The sequence below is a fragment of the Sorex araneus genome, chromosome 5 (assembly GCF_027595985.1).
Source record: "Sorex araneus isolate mSorAra2 chromosome 5, mSorAra2.pri, whole genome shotgun sequence".
Classification (NCBI taxonomy): domain Eukaryota; kingdom Metazoa; phylum Chordata; class Mammalia; order Eulipotyphla; family Soricidae; genus Sorex; species Sorex araneus.
The window spans coordinates 51,194,567-51,211,046 of NC_073306.1; the positions used below are offsets into that span (position 1 = coordinate 51,194,567).

Consider the following 16,480-nt stretch of genomic DNA (forward strand, 5'->3'; position numbering starts at 1 on the left):
ATTTTTCTCCTAAAACGGCCTCAGAGTAGGCTAAATCTAGTCTTCTCCATCTTCCCATGAGAAATTCAGCAATCTTGGGAATTTCAGCCTTTGTGAACTCACTAGCTAGGCCTGCCAACCACAAGGGGAGGGGCTTGCTGAAATGAATTTTCAATAACCAAGAGCGGTCGACACAACACAGAGAACATACCTGGCACAAGTTAAGGTTCTGTCTCTCATGTTGCTTCATTTGGCGGTAGGTGGGGGTGAGCAGCCCTCACTGTCGAGAGCCCCTCCAACAGCTATGGTCCCTGTGAGTCCCTCCTTCCCTCCCTCCCTCCCTTCTTCCCTTTCCTCCCTTCCTCCCTCCCTCCCTCCCTCCCCCCTCCCTCCCCCTTCCTTCCTTCCTTCCTTCCTTCCTTCCATCCTTCCTTCCTTCCTTCCTTCCTTCCTTCCTTCCTTCCTTCCTTCCTGTTGTTTGTTTTGGTTTTGGGGCCACATTTGGTGATACACGGGGGTTCTTCCGAGCTCTGCACTCAGAAATCACTCCTGGAAGTGCTCAGGGGACTGTATGGAGTTCTGGGGATCAAACACAGGTCAGCCACATGCAAGGCAAGTGCCCTGCCGCTGTGCTATCTCTCCAATCCCTTCTATATTTTTTCTTTCAGGAGAGACTCGGTGGATTCCAAGTCTTCAGCTACCTCCTCTCCAAGGAGGCCATCAGTGGAAAGGTAAAGGAAACCCTGGTCAGCCGTGTCCCTCTCTCTGCTTTCATGGACAGGCCCAGAGCAGGGAAAAGGGGGAAACCTCATGCAATATGAGAGCATAAGATGGGAAGTTGCAAAAGGTGAAGAGTAAGAGATGGAAACCATGAGAAGCAGCTGGTCTTCCAGATTTGAGAACCTACATGTAAACCTGACGAGACCCCTGACTCAGAGGTGTGACTCCCAAGCTGTCGCCTCTCAATGTTGGGGAACATTCTTGAGATAAAGTTGAAATTAGTGAGGACAAAGGTCACTAGGACCTGTCCCGGAAGTGGATCTTCGGGTTTGTGTGGAACTGGAACTACCCCAAAGTAGCAGACACATTGGTTGTTCATTCACCAAATATTCCTTGAGTGCTCCTCTGTGCCAGGAGCTGTTCTCGCTATCAGGATTTGTAGCAAACAAAAGAAACCCAAATCCTGAACTCATGAGGCCTATATATTTTTGTTTTTGTTTTCATTTTTGCTTTTTGGGTCACACCCAGTGATGCACAGGGGTCACTCCTGGCTCTGCACTCAGGAATTACCCCTGGTGGTGCTTAGGGAACCATATGGGATGCTGGGAATCGAACCTGGGTGGGCCGCGTGCAAGGCAAACGCCCTACCTGCTGTGCTATCACCCCAGCCCCCAAGGCCTATTTTTTAAAATATAAATTTATTATGCTGTTAGTTCAGTTCTCATCCACCTTGACTGAAGAAAGAGGTGACAGCTACCTGGGTCACCAATGTGCCACTCTTGCTTGGCCCATCTTCATCCTCCACTGCATCTTCTGGACAGGCACACATGGAGAGGCACTGGATGTTCTTGATTATTCTGATCCAGACAGCTCTGTGGAGCCTGGCATCCAGATGCACATCTGGAGTATCCAGCTCTGCTTGGCAAATTTCTGGATCTCTCTGGGTGCCCATCATTCATGCTTCTTGAAGCCCACTCCATGGATTCACTTGTGACTATTGATAGTGTATTCTCAGGTCACATCCTCATTGCTGGCAGAATGACCCTTTTCTCACCATCCTTGTTACCAGGAAGCCTTTGCCAGGCACAGGTGAAAAGGAAAGAGTTGAGCATATTCTGTGTTCTTTGTTGTTGTTGTTTGGCCACACCCAGCACTGCTGTGGGACTACGCCTGACTCAGTGCTCAGGGATACTCCAAGTAGTGCTCAGGGGACCAGGTGGTGCTGGGGATTGAACATGGAGCTCCCACATGCAACTCCAGTCTTTGCTCTATCTCCCTCACAGTCCTATTTTTAAATGGAGAAGCCAGACAAAGCATGTAATAAATTGTGCAATGGGTCAGAAGGTAACCTGTGGACTGGGCACACATCTGGCTGCGGCGCAGTGTTCAAAACCATGCACGCATACTGGTGGTGTGATGGTGGAGACTTTTGAATGTTGGTGACAAAGTCATACAGTATATTTTCTAAGACACTGCAGAGCAAACAAAACCTATTTGTATCCTTCCCGTTTGCAACCTCTAAGCCCAGGCAGAAACTTAAACTACTAACCTCTGCCTTAGGAGAACTAGCCACTCGTATGGAGAAGCAGAGATGCCTCGTTTGGGAAGCTAAAACACACAATTGGGAGCATAGTACTCGGCTCGGTGTGACCCGAGGATTAAGGGAGGCTTGATGGAAGAGGGTGTGCATGCTGAGAACTGCCGGTTGAGTAAAAGTCTGCCTAATACAGACAAGCCAAGAGAGGGCATCCCAGACAGAGGGAATGAGATGTACAAAGGCGTGGCGTTCTGAGTGAGCACGGGGCTCCGGAGCAATAGCGACAGAACAGAAAATGCGCCTCTGCTATGGGAAAGGCTGCCCTTAGGACCCAGCAGTGGGAATTGGTTGGCGGGTTTTCCCAGAGCTATTTGGGCTTTCTTGGTGATGCAGTTACTGAAATGGCCTCGAGGTGGCGCGCTGGAGCAGCGAACCGGACCTCCGAGCCCCTCTGTGTTCGCCGGTGCCCGCACGTCTCGCGAACAGAAATGAGCTGTTGATAAAGCCACCCCACCCCCACCCCCGCCGAAGGCGCCTTCTCTGCAGTTTGGTGCAGTTCCTAACTGTGTGCATTGAAAGCAAAATGAGCGTGGCTGCCTGAAATGCCACCCAGACACGAATTCCAGCCCGCCAGCGGGCTTCTGGCCAGAAGGAGGGGCCAGGGTGGGGAGCTCCCGGCCAGAAAGGTGGGGGGCGAAGGCAGAGCTGCTGCAGCAAGCAGCCTCATTTCGCCCAGTAAGGAGACTCTGGGAAGCTGCCTTTTAGAGACAGTCAGATGCCCTAAAAAGAATTAGGAAGCAAGGTTTGTGATCTGACTGCAGTTTGCTAGCAGGATAGTTACGACGCCTCTCCAGAGCACTGTGAGGAGGACCATGGGAGGTAGGGAAATGCTGACCCCTCTTCCTAATCCATATAAATGCTTGGCCAATGCAGGGTGCTCAGGCAGAATGCTCACGCTGGATGTGGAAATGTCTGTGAATGGTCGGCTCATTTTTTGCTGGAATTCTCCCTCGTGCTTTCACCTTTTTAAGCAACCCCATAAATTAATCGCTTAGACGGAGGCAACTAGAGTTTATGAAAAGCTCCCCAGGTCAGGTGGCGACAGGCATCTATGTCGGGCTTTGAACCCAGGAGTCTGGCTCGGGAGTCTGAATCCTGAAAAAGCAGACGACCCCAATGAAGACCTTCCCCACATGAAGCCTGTTGTTGCTGTTGTTTGTTGTTACGCCTCCTTCCAAGCCACACACCGCAGGGGCCCCACTGGCAACTCCCTCTAGTGAGTCCTTGACACCAAGGGTGGTGGCTGAGGTACATAGTGAGCCAGGCTGAATATCAGCTATAGGAGATGGGGGTTGGGGGGGGCGATCCAGGTCGTGGGAGCTAACACGAGACTTCCCTGTCTTAAGCCGAGCGCAGGGACACAGAAAAATCTCTTTGAAGGAGGAATAGCATTCAGGAATAGCATAAGTCGGCACTGACATTCTTGCTCCTGCCCTATAATTTCTGGCTGAACTCCTTCACGCATTTGGTTTTGTTTGTTTGCTTTGGGGTCACCCCCAGCTGTGCTCAGGCACAATATCTGGTTTCTTGGTGTGTGGGGGGTGAGGGTGAGGGGGTGTCATCCCTGGTGGTACACAGAAGAGCATGTGGTACCTGGGAGAAACCCAGGCTTCCTGCATTCAAAGCACCTGTTCCAGTGCTCCCAAGTTCCCCTTGAATACTTCTTCTTCTTCTTCTTCTTCTTATTATTATTATTTTACTTTTTGGGTCACACCGGCGATGCACAGGCGTCACTCCTGGCTCTGCACTCAGGAATCACCCCTGGCAGTGCTCAGGGGACCATATGGGATGCTGGGAATCGAACTGGGGTCGGCCGTGTGCAAGGCAAACGCCCTACCCGCTGTGCTATTTCTCCAGCCCCTCCCCTTGAATACTTCTTGTCAGCTCCCTAAACCCATGCTATATCCATGCACCCAACACAGGTTCATCAAGGGCCCACCTAGAGCAGCACCTGGAGTCCCAGGTGCTGAAAGACAGTGGGAAACCAGTCAATAGGCCCCTGGACTGGAGAGGGAAGCTGGCAATGTTTATCAACACAAACAAGCTAATTATAGACTTGCTCAAGCATTCATGAATGAAAGAGTTCTGGTCACGTGCTAGAAAGTGGCAGGACAGGGACCTTGGCATAGGTGGTGGACAGGAAAAGCCTTTGTGGAGATGTGACATTTGAGCAGAGGCCTGGCAGGCAGCAAAGAATCAGGAACAGAAAAATCTCTTTGAAGGAGGAATAGCATTCAGGAGGAGGACCACGTTGGTGCAAAGGCACTGTGGCAAGAAGGCTGGGCCTGTGTACAGGACAGAAAGGAGCAGCGGAGGAGGGGGTTTCTGGGAATTGTGAAGAGAGTATGGCATGAGGTTAGATCAGAGGGAAGGCAGGGACAGATGTGGATGGGCTGGAGGTCATGGTTTTGAGTTGGACTTCATGCTAAAGTTGGTCAGGAGCACAGGAGGGATGGGGCAGCTGCCATGTTTGAAAGGGCCATCTGGCTGCGCAAGGGCAAATGCACTGCCAGGGGGTGAGAGGAGGCAAAAAGAGCAGGGCAAGAGCTTGGGGCTATTGTGGCTGTGTCTGCCCACGAGCTGAGCCACTGTTGGGCATGGGGAAATTCCTGCTAGCTGCAGGCTGCCCCTTTGACTCTCACCTGAGGCTCTAGAACATCTGAGACTCAGACATTCTCCTGTTCCCAGCCTTCTTTGACTCGTGTCTCTTCCCTCCTACTGAGCTCTGAGTCCCTAGACTTTAGAGTTCCTGTCCCTTCTGCCAGGTTGTCCGTGGCTCCCCAGGTAGAATCCAGGGTAAGTGGGTCTTGCACAGTGAGGCTCAAACTGCAGCAATGAATAAATACAAGGTATCACTTGTCTTCCTGTTGATCTTTGATTTGCTCAAACGGGCACCAGTAACGTCTCCATTCAGCCCTGTCGTGTGCTAGTGTAGCCCAATGATATCTGCTCGCTCCAGGAACAGGAAGAGCCTCAAACCGTTTATTCAGGGTTTTGACAAAGAAGTCTGACCATCTCGTTGGTGGGCAGCCACACGGTCTTTTGAGGTCCCGTGGAATTCAATCGGTAACAAAAGTCCCCATGGTCCAAGGTAGGTGAGGTGATCCAAGGACAGGCCAAACGGGGACAGGCTGAGAGGGTGGACCACTCGACAGAATGAAGGCGGTGGGGATGATCCTGTTATTCCTGGTCTTCAAGATGGGAAGCCTGTGGTACCCCACCAATTTCAGTCAAACAACTCCTTGGGTCTGAAATACTCTGTCAAAATCTCAGCAGGCCTGCCAGGCTGTGGCCCGCACAGCTCCAAAAGGTATCCCGGGGACCATGCAGACGGTGCCCCCGGAGCCAGGAAATGTAGCAGCCAGCTCCGTGTGATGAGATGCTGCAGCAGAGCGGGAGCAGCTGCTGAGTTTGTTTTTTTTCTTAGGAGGCCGGAGAGGTTGGTTTTGTAAGTCCTGGTGGGTTACTGAAAGAGAGAATCAAGGAACCAAGAGGTGAAGGTGGAGACCATCTTGTCTGCCTGGTACCCCTAGTGTAGAAATAGCTCTGAAATGATAGGGTTGCGCAGTGCCCGCTCTCATCAGCCAGAGCAGGCCAGAGGGTAATTCCTGAGTGCAGGGCCAGGAAGCCAGCCCCGAGCACCAAAAACAAATACAAGGGGCTGGAGCGATAGCACAGTGAGTAGAGCATTTGCCTTGCACGAGGCCGACCCGGGTTCGAGTCCCAGCATCCCATATGGTCCTCTGAGCACTGCCAGGGGTGATTCGTGAGTGCAGAGCCGGGAGTAACCCCTGTGCATCACCAGGTGTGACCCAAAAAGCAAAAAAAAAAAAAATACAAGCAGACCAGAGGGGCCAGAGTGGGAGTCGGGAGGGTAAGGCAAGGATAATTCCTCTCTAACTGACCCTGATCCTCATCCCTGACATCCCATATGGTTCCCTGAGCACCTCCAGGAATCATTCCTGAGCAGGAGTCAGCCCTGAGCACCAGTGGGTCATGGTCCCCAAAACGAAACAACAGCAGACTGGTTACTCAGACTGGTTCTCAGCGTTGTGGAGAGGATTAAGTGGCACACTGGTGGCAAATGCTGACCTTTGTTCCTGTCATTTGTAAGCCCCAGATACTGGCCAGAACCATTTCTTTCTTCTCTCTTTTTAAAAATTTTTATTAAAGATCCATGATTTATAAAGTCACTGATAGTTGAGTTTTAGGCACACAATAATTCAACACCAATTCTTCCAACAGTGTCACCTTCTGTCCACTATTGTTCCCAAATTCCCTCCCCCTCCCCCCCATCAATTTCACAGGTACTTTACGAAGTTTCAGTGGTTGATGTTTAGGTCTCACGTTTTTAGTTTTGTTGGATCTATGTTTTGAATATATGGCTATACCCAGCTTATCACCCTTCCACATGTATTTTTTACACTGAAGCTTGGGCTGGAGCAATTGCACACTGTGTAGGGCGTTTGCCTTGCATGCAGCTGACCCAGGTTTGAGTCCTCCGTCCCTCTCGGAGAGCCCGGCAAGCTACTGAGAGTATCCCACCTGCAAGACAGAGCCTGGCAAGCTACCCATGGCGTATTCGATATGCCAAAAACAGTATCAACAAGTCTCACAATGGAGACGTTACTGGTGCCTGCTCGAGCAAATGAATGAACAACAGGACAACAGTGCGACAGTGCTACCCATCACTCACATGACTGTTACAACTGAAGCCCTGATGCCTGCAGAACATTTCCTTGCCCCCCTCCAGCTCTCTCACCCTTGCGCTACAGCCGTTCTGAGCTCCTTGACGTTGCCCACATGAACCAGGGTTTTTGTCACGTCTGTGTATTTCTGCTAATCTTTCATTGCTTCTTTCCTTCTCTGAGTGACCACCTCCTACTTACACCTTTGGCTAGACTTTTTGGGCTCAATAAGATTCTCTTTCTTAGGGTCTGGAACCATAGTACAGTGAGTAGGGCACTTGCCTTGCATGCAGCTGACCCGGGTTCAATCCCTGGCAACCTCTATAGTCCTCTGAGCACTGCCAGGAGTAATTCTTGAGTGTAGAGCTAGGAGTAACCCCTAAGCATTGCCAGGTGTGGCCCCAACATCCACCCCCTCAATTTTTCTTTCTTTCTTTTTTTTTGGCTTTGGGGTCATACCAGTGTTGCTCAGGGGTTACCCCTAGCTCTGAACTCAGGAATTACTCCTGGCGGTGCTTGGGGCACCATATAAGATGTCAGGGATTGAACCCAGGTGGGCTGCATGCAGGCAAATGCCCTACCCACTGTTGTACTATTGCTCCAGCCCCCTTTTAAATTCTTAATTTAAAATTTTTATTTTTTGGTGGGGGCTCATACCCAGCAGTGCTCAGGGTTTACTCCTATCTTTGTGTTCAGAAATCACTCCTGACAGTGCTTGGGGGATCGTATGAGATGCTGGGCATTATCTGGTTGGTTTCATGCAAGACAAATGCCCTTCCCATTGTACTGTTGTTCTAGCCCCTAATTTTTCTGTGGTGAGGGGCACACCTGGTAGTGCTCAGGGCTTAATCCTGGCTCTGCACTCAAGGTTCAGTCCTGGTAGAGCTCAGGAGACCAATAGGGTATACCCAGGTTGGCCGTGTACAAGGAAAAATTTGTTGCTGTTGTTTTGGGGCCATACCCAGCTGTGTTCAGGCTTTGTTCTGGCTCTGTGCTCAGGGATCATTTCTGGCAGGGCTCCAGGAACATGTGGGGTGTTGAGGATTGAACCCAGGTCAGCCATGTGCAAGTCAAGCACCCTACCTGCTGTACTATCTCTCTGGCCCCCACCAGAGGTCTGTGAACTAGTTCTTGGATGGGTGCTGATTTCCAGGCATAAAAAAGGTTGAACACTCTAATTTAGAGTCAAGATTCTTCAACTAGACTAAATTATGGGTTGCAACCCAATACAGATTTGTGTAACTTTTAGAAATGTTGCTTTAAAATAAACAATTTATGTTTTATTATTAGTAGATGTTTGATTTATATGCCTATTTATATACCTATATATCTGGGGTCACATAAACATTTCTGGGATTAAATGAGTGGCTTGGGGCTGGAACAATAATACCGATGGCATGATGCTTGCCTTGCACACAGCCAATTCTGGTTTGATTCCCACATATGGTCCAAATCCTATCAGGAATGATCCCTGAGCCCAGAACCAGGAGTAAACCCTGAACACCACTGGGTTTCTCCTCATGGGGAAAAAAGTAGGGGGGTGGCTTGTGGAAAAAGTTTAAGAAGCCCTGGTTTACAGAATAGATATCTAATTCCAACTGCATGGGTTTCGATTCTAGCTCTCTTGGTTTCTAAGTCTGTGACCTGAGTCATCTTATTTTAAGTGTGTCTGTCTCTAAAATTCACTAAAATATGCAGCTCTCAATGGGGATAAGAGTCAAACCACATCATTGAGTTGCTGGGAGAGTTAAATGCAAACATCTAGTATGATGCTCAAGAAATGATTGATTTGCTTAATGTCACACTGTTTATTGCTGACTGTCATTCTCAGATCAACCAGCAGCAAATCGAAAGCAGAGAGCCCCAAAACACCCAGCAGCCCCTTAACCCCTACCTTTGCCCCCTCCATCTGCCTCCTGGCACCATGCTATCTCACCGGGGATTCTGTCCGGGACAAGTGCGTGGAGATGCTCTCAGCAGCCCTAAAGGCAGACGGTAAGAGGGTTGTAAGAGGGTGTGGACCAGACTGGGCGGGGTGGGGCAGAGGAAGTGCTTCCTAAAGTCAGGGCACTACCATCTTTCCCTGTCCTGGGAGTTGTATGGGACACCATGGCTCCATGGGCTGATGTCTCTGTTTTCTGAATCTCTTTTAGATGACTACAAGGACTATGGGGTCAACTGTGACAAGATGGCATCAGAAATCGAAGATCATATCCTTGAGCCATGTCAGGGCTATGAGGGTCTGCACTGCCTAAGGAACCCAGGAGGGTGGAGGAGCAAAGATTCGGGATAGCTCTCTGGGGACCCAAGGGCCAGGACTCTTTCCTCTGCTAACACTGATGAGTCCCGCACCTGCCAGTCTCCAGTTATACGGTTTGGGAGCTGCACATCATTCACTGTTGAAAACAGTCCCCAAGCCGGGCTCCCCGATACACCCCACTTTCACAGGGAAGATTAAGTAACCTCGGGGAGGTTCATTGACTTGCCCAAGTTCACACAGTAAAGAGAAATGGCAGAGTTAAGAGGGCTTTTTCTTTTGGTTTGTTTTGAACCACACCCGGCAATGCTCAGGGGTTACTCCTGGCTCTGTATGTACTCAAGGAATTACTCCTGGCAGTGCTTGGGGCATCATATGGGATTCTGGAGATCGAACCTGGGTCCGCTGCATGCAAGGCAAGTACAAGGCTATACTTTTTCTCCAGCCCAAGGGGTGGGGACAATGCGGGGGCGGGGGGTGGTGGTGTTGAACCTAAAATGATGATTCTGGAAGCAAAGGGCTCTGTGACCAGGCACAACAGACCATGTCATACCAAGCGTGGACTGTGTTGTCATGTAGCCTTGCTCCTGCTAGCTTCCCCCTTCTTCTGTCCTATCCTGTTTTTTTTTCTTTTTGGGTCACGCCCAGTGATGCTCAGGGGTTACTCCTGGCTTTGCACTCAGGAATTGCTCCTGGCAGTGCTTGGGGGACCATATGGGATGCCGGGGATCGAACCCAGGTCGGCCGCGTGCAAGGCAAATGCCCTACCTGCTGTGCTATCGCTCCGGCCCCTGTCCTATCCTGTTTTGGATTCTCTGCCAGGCTCCTCTGCACTGTGAGAGGCAGTTGACCCGCTTACCACTCTCTGTTCTGGGAGCCATTCTGCAGAGGGGGGCACAGGTGCAGGACCGTGGGTGTCCGAGCTGAACTGAAAGCCTTGGTCTTTGGATGCCACAGCCTGCGCTCATTTCCCATCTCCCACTCTCTAAATGGGGGTCTGGGGAGACAGAGGAGGCCACCACCTGTATTTTATGGGCCCTCAGCACCAAAAGCTTTTTGTATTAGAGAACAAGAAATCCTTCCCCACTGCGCCCCACTAAATGACTGAGTGTGTGGAATGTCTTTTCCAGGAAGACAAAGCTTTGCATGTCAAAGAGATGTGGAGGGGGCACAAAGAATCCTCTGGTCCAAGCATCATGCTGAGATCTAATTGGGCTTTTTTTGTGGCCTCCCAGGCTCTTCCTAAGGAACTCAACGGACTCTGTTGGGAGGGTCAGGAAAACTTGCCCCCATCTCCTGCCCAAGGCCCACCCTCTCAGCCGCCAGCACCTCTCCTGGGCATTGCTTTCACCATCATTTCATTATTAACCAACACATGTTGCTTATGAGTAACGTTATTAACGCCTCACCAAGTACATTTTCTTCATCTCAGTTGATTCAAGAACATAGGTGTCAGAGTGGTCCTGAGTTGTCTTTGCTTTCTCCAGAAAATTCCTTCTAAGAGGTCCTTTCTACCTTCCTGCACGTCCCACTCCCCGTGGCTTGACTGGCCTTTGAAGGGGAAGAAATCAAAGGCACCTACATCAGCCGTTTTGCTCTTTGTTCTCCGATAGAGCGAACTCAGGCGAGCATAAGTTGATGGGCGGGGAGGGTCTGTGTCCTAAAGAGCCCTTGTCCTGCTCTGACAGGATGACCCTGGACTCATGTGCGGCGGTGGGGCTCCTGGGGGCTTTTCTGAGAAGTCGAGGACGCCCAGGTCTGTGTCCCACCTTGTCCTCCCCTGTGATCTCAGGAAACAGGAGACAGTTTCAGGAAGAGGCTGTTAGAAGTGTGGTGGGCCCTGTTGTCTCCCCCGATCTAACTGGAACACTCCTCTAGGAATCCCGGACACAATTGTTTGGTTGGCTTTTTGGTTTGTTTCTGGGCCACACCCGGTGGTTCCGCTGGGGGTAGGATGGGTGGTGTTCATGTGGTGCTGGGAAGCACAGAGGATCACTGTGGCTTTAAAGACATTGCAGTGGAAGGGGGAGGCGAGTTAGAGCAATAGCACAGTGGGTAGGGGGTTTGCCTTGCACTCGGCTGACCTGGGTTTGATTCCCAGCATCCCATACAGTCCCCTGAGCACCTCCAGGAGTAATTCCTAAGTGAAGAGCCAGAAGTAACCCCTGTGCATCGCTGGATGTGACTCCCCTCACCCCCCAAAAAAAGACATTGCAGTGGGCCAGAAATAGTACAGCAGTCTCAGGTTCATGGCAGTCCCAGGTTCGATTCCTGGCACCACATACAGTTTCCTGAGCCAGGAGTGACCCCTCAACACAGAGCCAGGAGTAAGCCCCAAAACAAAAACAAAACAAAAAAATAGGAAGCAAATCAAATGCATTATAGTGTATTTGTTGTCTACCATATATATATACATATATATGCATATATATATTTTGTACAGCAAGTTAGAATCATGTAACAAGGAAAATAAATAGCCTCCCCTTTCCTCCTCCCCTCCTGGCAAGTCAGCCCTTTCTATTTGCCTGTGTTCCCTGCAGACTCTTTCTTGTACACGTTTTTTCCCAGCAAAGGCTTCATCTTCCTGATTCTGCTTGGCTCCGGGAGACCAAGAAAATGCAGCTGCGTTCCCCTAGCGCCTGGGGAGGCTGGAGAAGGGAGGAGGGGTGGAGGCCAGGGAGGCCTGGCCGGGATGGTGTCTAGACAGAGAGCTCTCTGTGGTCGGTGGCCCAGCGACTTCCTGCTGGGAGAGTGGAGAGAGCATTACCGTTAGGAGGGGGGCTGGCTTCCAGCCCTGGCTCTGCCAGGAATTTGCTCTGTGACCTTGAGCAAAGGCCCGCACCCTCAGCTTCCTCATCTGTTAATGAGAGACAGCATCAAATCCCAAGGTGATTTTCATGAGAGGGTAATAGGTCTTGCAGGAGAAAAGGTGGGAAGGACTGCAATCTCTTAGAAACACCAGATTAAACAAGTGCAAAAGCTTGTTTATTGTAATGCTCCTTAGAGCCTATGTGGCTTGTAATTTTAGCCTTTTAAAAAAATTTTTTTGGCAACTAGATGTACAAGTTCCAGTAGCCTCCATCCAGACTAGAAATTTTCTTTATTACCATCACTTTTTTTTTTTTGAGGAGGGTGCCTACCCTCCTAGAGTGCCTAGCGTAACTCCCGGATCAGTACTCGGGGTCATTCCTGGAAGAACTTTGGGGACCCTGTGGTGCTGGGGATTGACCTGGGTCTCTTCTACCTGCAAAGCCTGTGCTCAGCCCTTTGAGTCCTCTCTCTGGTCTGGCCACTGTCATCCTATCAGGCCCTAAATGCTAGGCACAACCATTAGCACCTTAAGGCTTAGCTCCCTGAGTCCCTAGGGTTATCCTACATATCATAAATAGGGAAACTGAAATAAAGAGAGATCATCAGACTCACCGGAAGTCAGCTGAGACAAAGCTGGCATGCCTGTTTCTGGGGTCCCTGCCACCCAAGTACTCACGGTGAGCTGACATCACCACGGAGGCTGGTTGCTGCTGCATAGCTGACCCCCAGATACCCATGAGAGTCCTGCCTGGAGGTCGGGCCACAAAGGCTCCCGACCCCTGTACAAGTCTAAAGAAGGAAGAGATGGCTCTAGGGCTCCTCGGGCTTCGGGATGAAGCTCCCCACTTGCAAGTGACAGCCTGGCCCTTGACCGAATCACATATCTACCAGGAACTCAAGAGCACGGACATGAAGTACCGGAACCGGGTGCGCAGCCGCATCAGCAACCTCAAGGACCCCAGGAACCCCGGCCTGAGGCGCAACGTGCTCCGTGGTGCCATCTCTGCTGGGGTCATTGCCAAGATGACAGCCGAGGTAAAGGGGGAAGGGCAGGACCAGGACAGGCCTGGAGCAGGGTGAGGTGGGGGCAGGCCTGGCCCAGCCCGGTGCTCTAAGCCTGAGAATCTCAGTGAAGGGAGCCAGGCCGCTTCTTAGCCAGACCCTCTTCAAGCAGCTGAGGAGTGAACACGGCTGACAGGCACTTGGCGTTGGACTAAACACACAGTAGGTGTATGGTCCAATTTTAATGATCTAGACCAACTGAGACAGAAACGTTTATTCCCATTTTACAGATAGGGAAATGGGTTGGGAGGGAAGTAGACACTCGGTTGAAGGATCTGGTGTTGGAATGGTGCATGCTGGGGTCAGGAACTACGCTTTGCAGGGTGGTACTTTGCAGTACTCGGGTGGCAGCTGGTTTGCTCAGACACACAGCTAGCACATGTCAAGCCAGGATGAGAACTATCTATCCAAGGAGCATTCTCTCCTCACTGCTCTGATCTCTGCCTCCCTATCCTGCCTAGCCTGCCAGTCCTATATAGCCCATTACTCAGCTCTGCCCCCAAACCAGATTGGTGACTCTTCCACCCCACCTCATCTCAGTTCAAGATGGAGAAAATTACAATTGTGAACACAGAGAGTTCAGATCTATGATTCATGTGCAATTTTGTGGTTTTGCTTTTGGGGAGGGCGGGTGGGGGGAGGTCACACCTGGCAATGCTCAGGGGTTACTCCTGGCTTTGCACTCGGTAATTATTCTTGGTGGTGCTCTGGGGGCCATATGGGATACCAGGAATCTAACCCAGGTTGACTGCATGAAAGGCATATGCCCTGCCCATTGGACTATCACTCCAGTCCCTGATGTGCAATTTTTGCTCTCACAGTGGTGTGAAGGCAGAATTCTCTAGACGCTATAATTTGAGTTTTGAATGTTGGCCTCTTCCTGGGCTTGTGATCTATGCCCAGACCTCTTTCGGGATGCCCGGCAGCAGCAGCATCGAGCCACACCTCTCTGTCAGCCTCATGGCATGAGAGTTTACCATGGTTTTCTCAGTGTTCTGTGTTGCCAGTATTTTTTGGCCTCTTGACATGTCTCCAAAAGTGCCCATCTGTGTCTCAGATACTCAAATGTTTTAAAATTGTTCTTGGGGGACCTAGAGAGATAGAACAGCAGGTAGGGCACTTGCCTTGCACATGGCCAACCTGGATTCAATCCTTAGCATCCCTATGATCCCAAGGTAAGCTGGACCAGATTGGAACAGAGCGTGGCATCTAGATTAGGACAAAGACAGACCCCAGAAGTCTCATAAGAGCAGCTGGCCAATCCAGAGACATGGATGAATTCTGGCCCCATACCTCAAGACTATTCCCTACAACAAGCCATAGAATGAGGTTATCAGTCCAGACTCAAGAAGAGGCTCACCAGAACAAGGGAGCAAGCCAGGGACTTAGCAGTCCTCTACAGGGAATGCCAGGGCAGGCTGTTGGGCCCCAAAAATACCTCCCACCCCAACCCGGGACCATGTTCAAGAAAACAAATGCAGAAGATACAGGGGATCTCTCCATAAATAAAGGATTTCTTTTTTGCTTTTTGGGTCACACCTGGCAATGCACATTCCTGGTGTGCACAGATCTGAACTCTCTGTGTTCACAATTGTAATTTTCTCCATCACATTCCTGGCTCATGCACCCAGGAATTATCCCTGGTGGTGCTCAAGGGACCATATGGGATGCTGGGATTCAAACCCGGGTCGGCCACGTGCAAGGCAAACGCCCTACCCGCTGTGCTATCACTCCAGCCCCCTAAATAAAGGATTTTTTCTTCCATAAGAAAATAATGGCTTAGGCTTGTGCTGGCAGTTCTGCTTGGCTCAGAGAACAGGGAGCTCCCATAGAAAGAACCTGGCACTCGGAGCTGTGTGCACGGGTGCCTCTGTCTCTGCATATTCTTTGTACTTCCTTTCCCTTTCTTTTCTCTTATTTTTCTTTCTTTTTTTTTGGTTTTTGGGCCACACCTTTCAATGCTTAGGGGTTACTTCTGGCTCTGCACTCAGGAATCACTCCTGACAGTGCTTGGGGAATCATATGGGGTACCAGGATCAAACCTGGTCAGCAGCATGCAAGGCAAGCACCCTACCTACTGTACTACCACTGTACTGCCAACACTCTCTTCTTCTTCTTCTTCTTCTTCTTCTTCTTCTTCTTCTTCTTCTTATTATTATTATTATTATTATTATTATTATTATTATTATTATTATTATTATTATTTGGTCTTTTGGGCCACACTCAGTGGTACCCAGGACTTACTTCTGTCTCTATACTCAGGAATCACTCCTGGCAGGCTCAGGGGACCATTTGAGGTGCTAAGAATCGAACATGGGTTAGCTGTGTGCACAGCAAACACCTTACCTGCTATACTCTTCGCCCCTACATTTTGTTTTCTGGTGTTTTTGTTTGTTTGTTTTTTGCCAAACCCAGTGATGCTGCAGAGCAGTTTTTGGCTCTGTGCTCAAGGGACCATGTGTGTTACAGTAAACCAAACCAGGGTTGGGCTAAAGGCAAAGCAAGCACCTTATCTGCTAGACTACAACTCTGGTCTTCCAATACATTTGAATTAGCAAATGTATTCAAATCTGGAAAACTCCTACAAATTGATGTCAATGGTCTTTGCTTATATGGCTTTGCTTTTACTTAGTTTTGTATATTCCTCTGTCACTGATTAGGATCTAGCCCTTGAATTTAAGACAGAGCAGCAGTATAGTACAACATAAAGTACAACCACAAAACTATCTTAAGCTGGGGCTGGAGAGACAGTACAGGGGTTAAGGCACTTCCCTTGTAACCTGCTGGCCTGAGATCAATCCTTGACAACACATATGATCCCCCATAAACACTGCCAGGAGTGACTCCTGAGCATAGAACCACGAGTAAGCCCTGAACACCACTAGTTGTGAACCAAAATCATAAAAATAACTTGGGGGCAAGTAAAAATTATATTCCTACAGAGCTGGTACAGAAGGTAAGGCCTTGCACAAAGTTAACTCAGTCTGATTCCTGGAAGTGAGCTCAGGTTCCCTGGGCACTGCTAGGAGTAATCCTTAAAGTGAAGAGCCAGGAGCTGAGCATCACCAGGTGTGGACACAAAACAAAACAACACAAAAGTGATATTCCTGGGCTTTTACCTTGAAATGTTGAATTCATGGAATCTGTGATTTATCAAGAAGCCCCAGTGGCCTGATGCGGTTGTGAGCAGCTCGTTAACATCACTTGACCTTTGTGTCTACTCTGTTCTTCATGACTTAAGGAGTCAGGATAGAGAGCAACAGTGAAAATGCTGATCCAGAACCAGATGCGCATTTTAATATGAGATTCCGCTCCTTTCCTTGACACCAACCCTAACTAGGATTACTTTTATTGGAGTGTTTTACC

The 16,480-nt window shown here is 49.8% G+C and overlaps 1 protein-coding gene across 2 annotated transcripts in view; it reads left to right on the forward strand.

The window, feature by feature from the left end:
* The window catches only part of TCEA3 (transcription elongation factor A3), a 37,494-nt gene that overhangs the window by 14,359 nt on the left and 6,655 nt on the right, over positions 1-16,480 (forward strand). For both annotated transcript variants that reach the window (XM_055139808.1, XM_055139809.1), the window contains exons 5-8: positions 648-710; positions 8,816-8,979; positions 9,138-9,193; positions 12,932-13,087. In XM_055139808.1, coding sequence (XP_054995783.1) covers positions 648-710; positions 8,816-8,979; positions 9,138-9,193; positions 12,932-13,087 — 439 coding nt within the window. The remainder of the gene's footprint in view (positions 1-647; positions 711-8,815; positions 8,980-9,137; positions 9,194-12,931; positions 13,088-16,480) is intronic.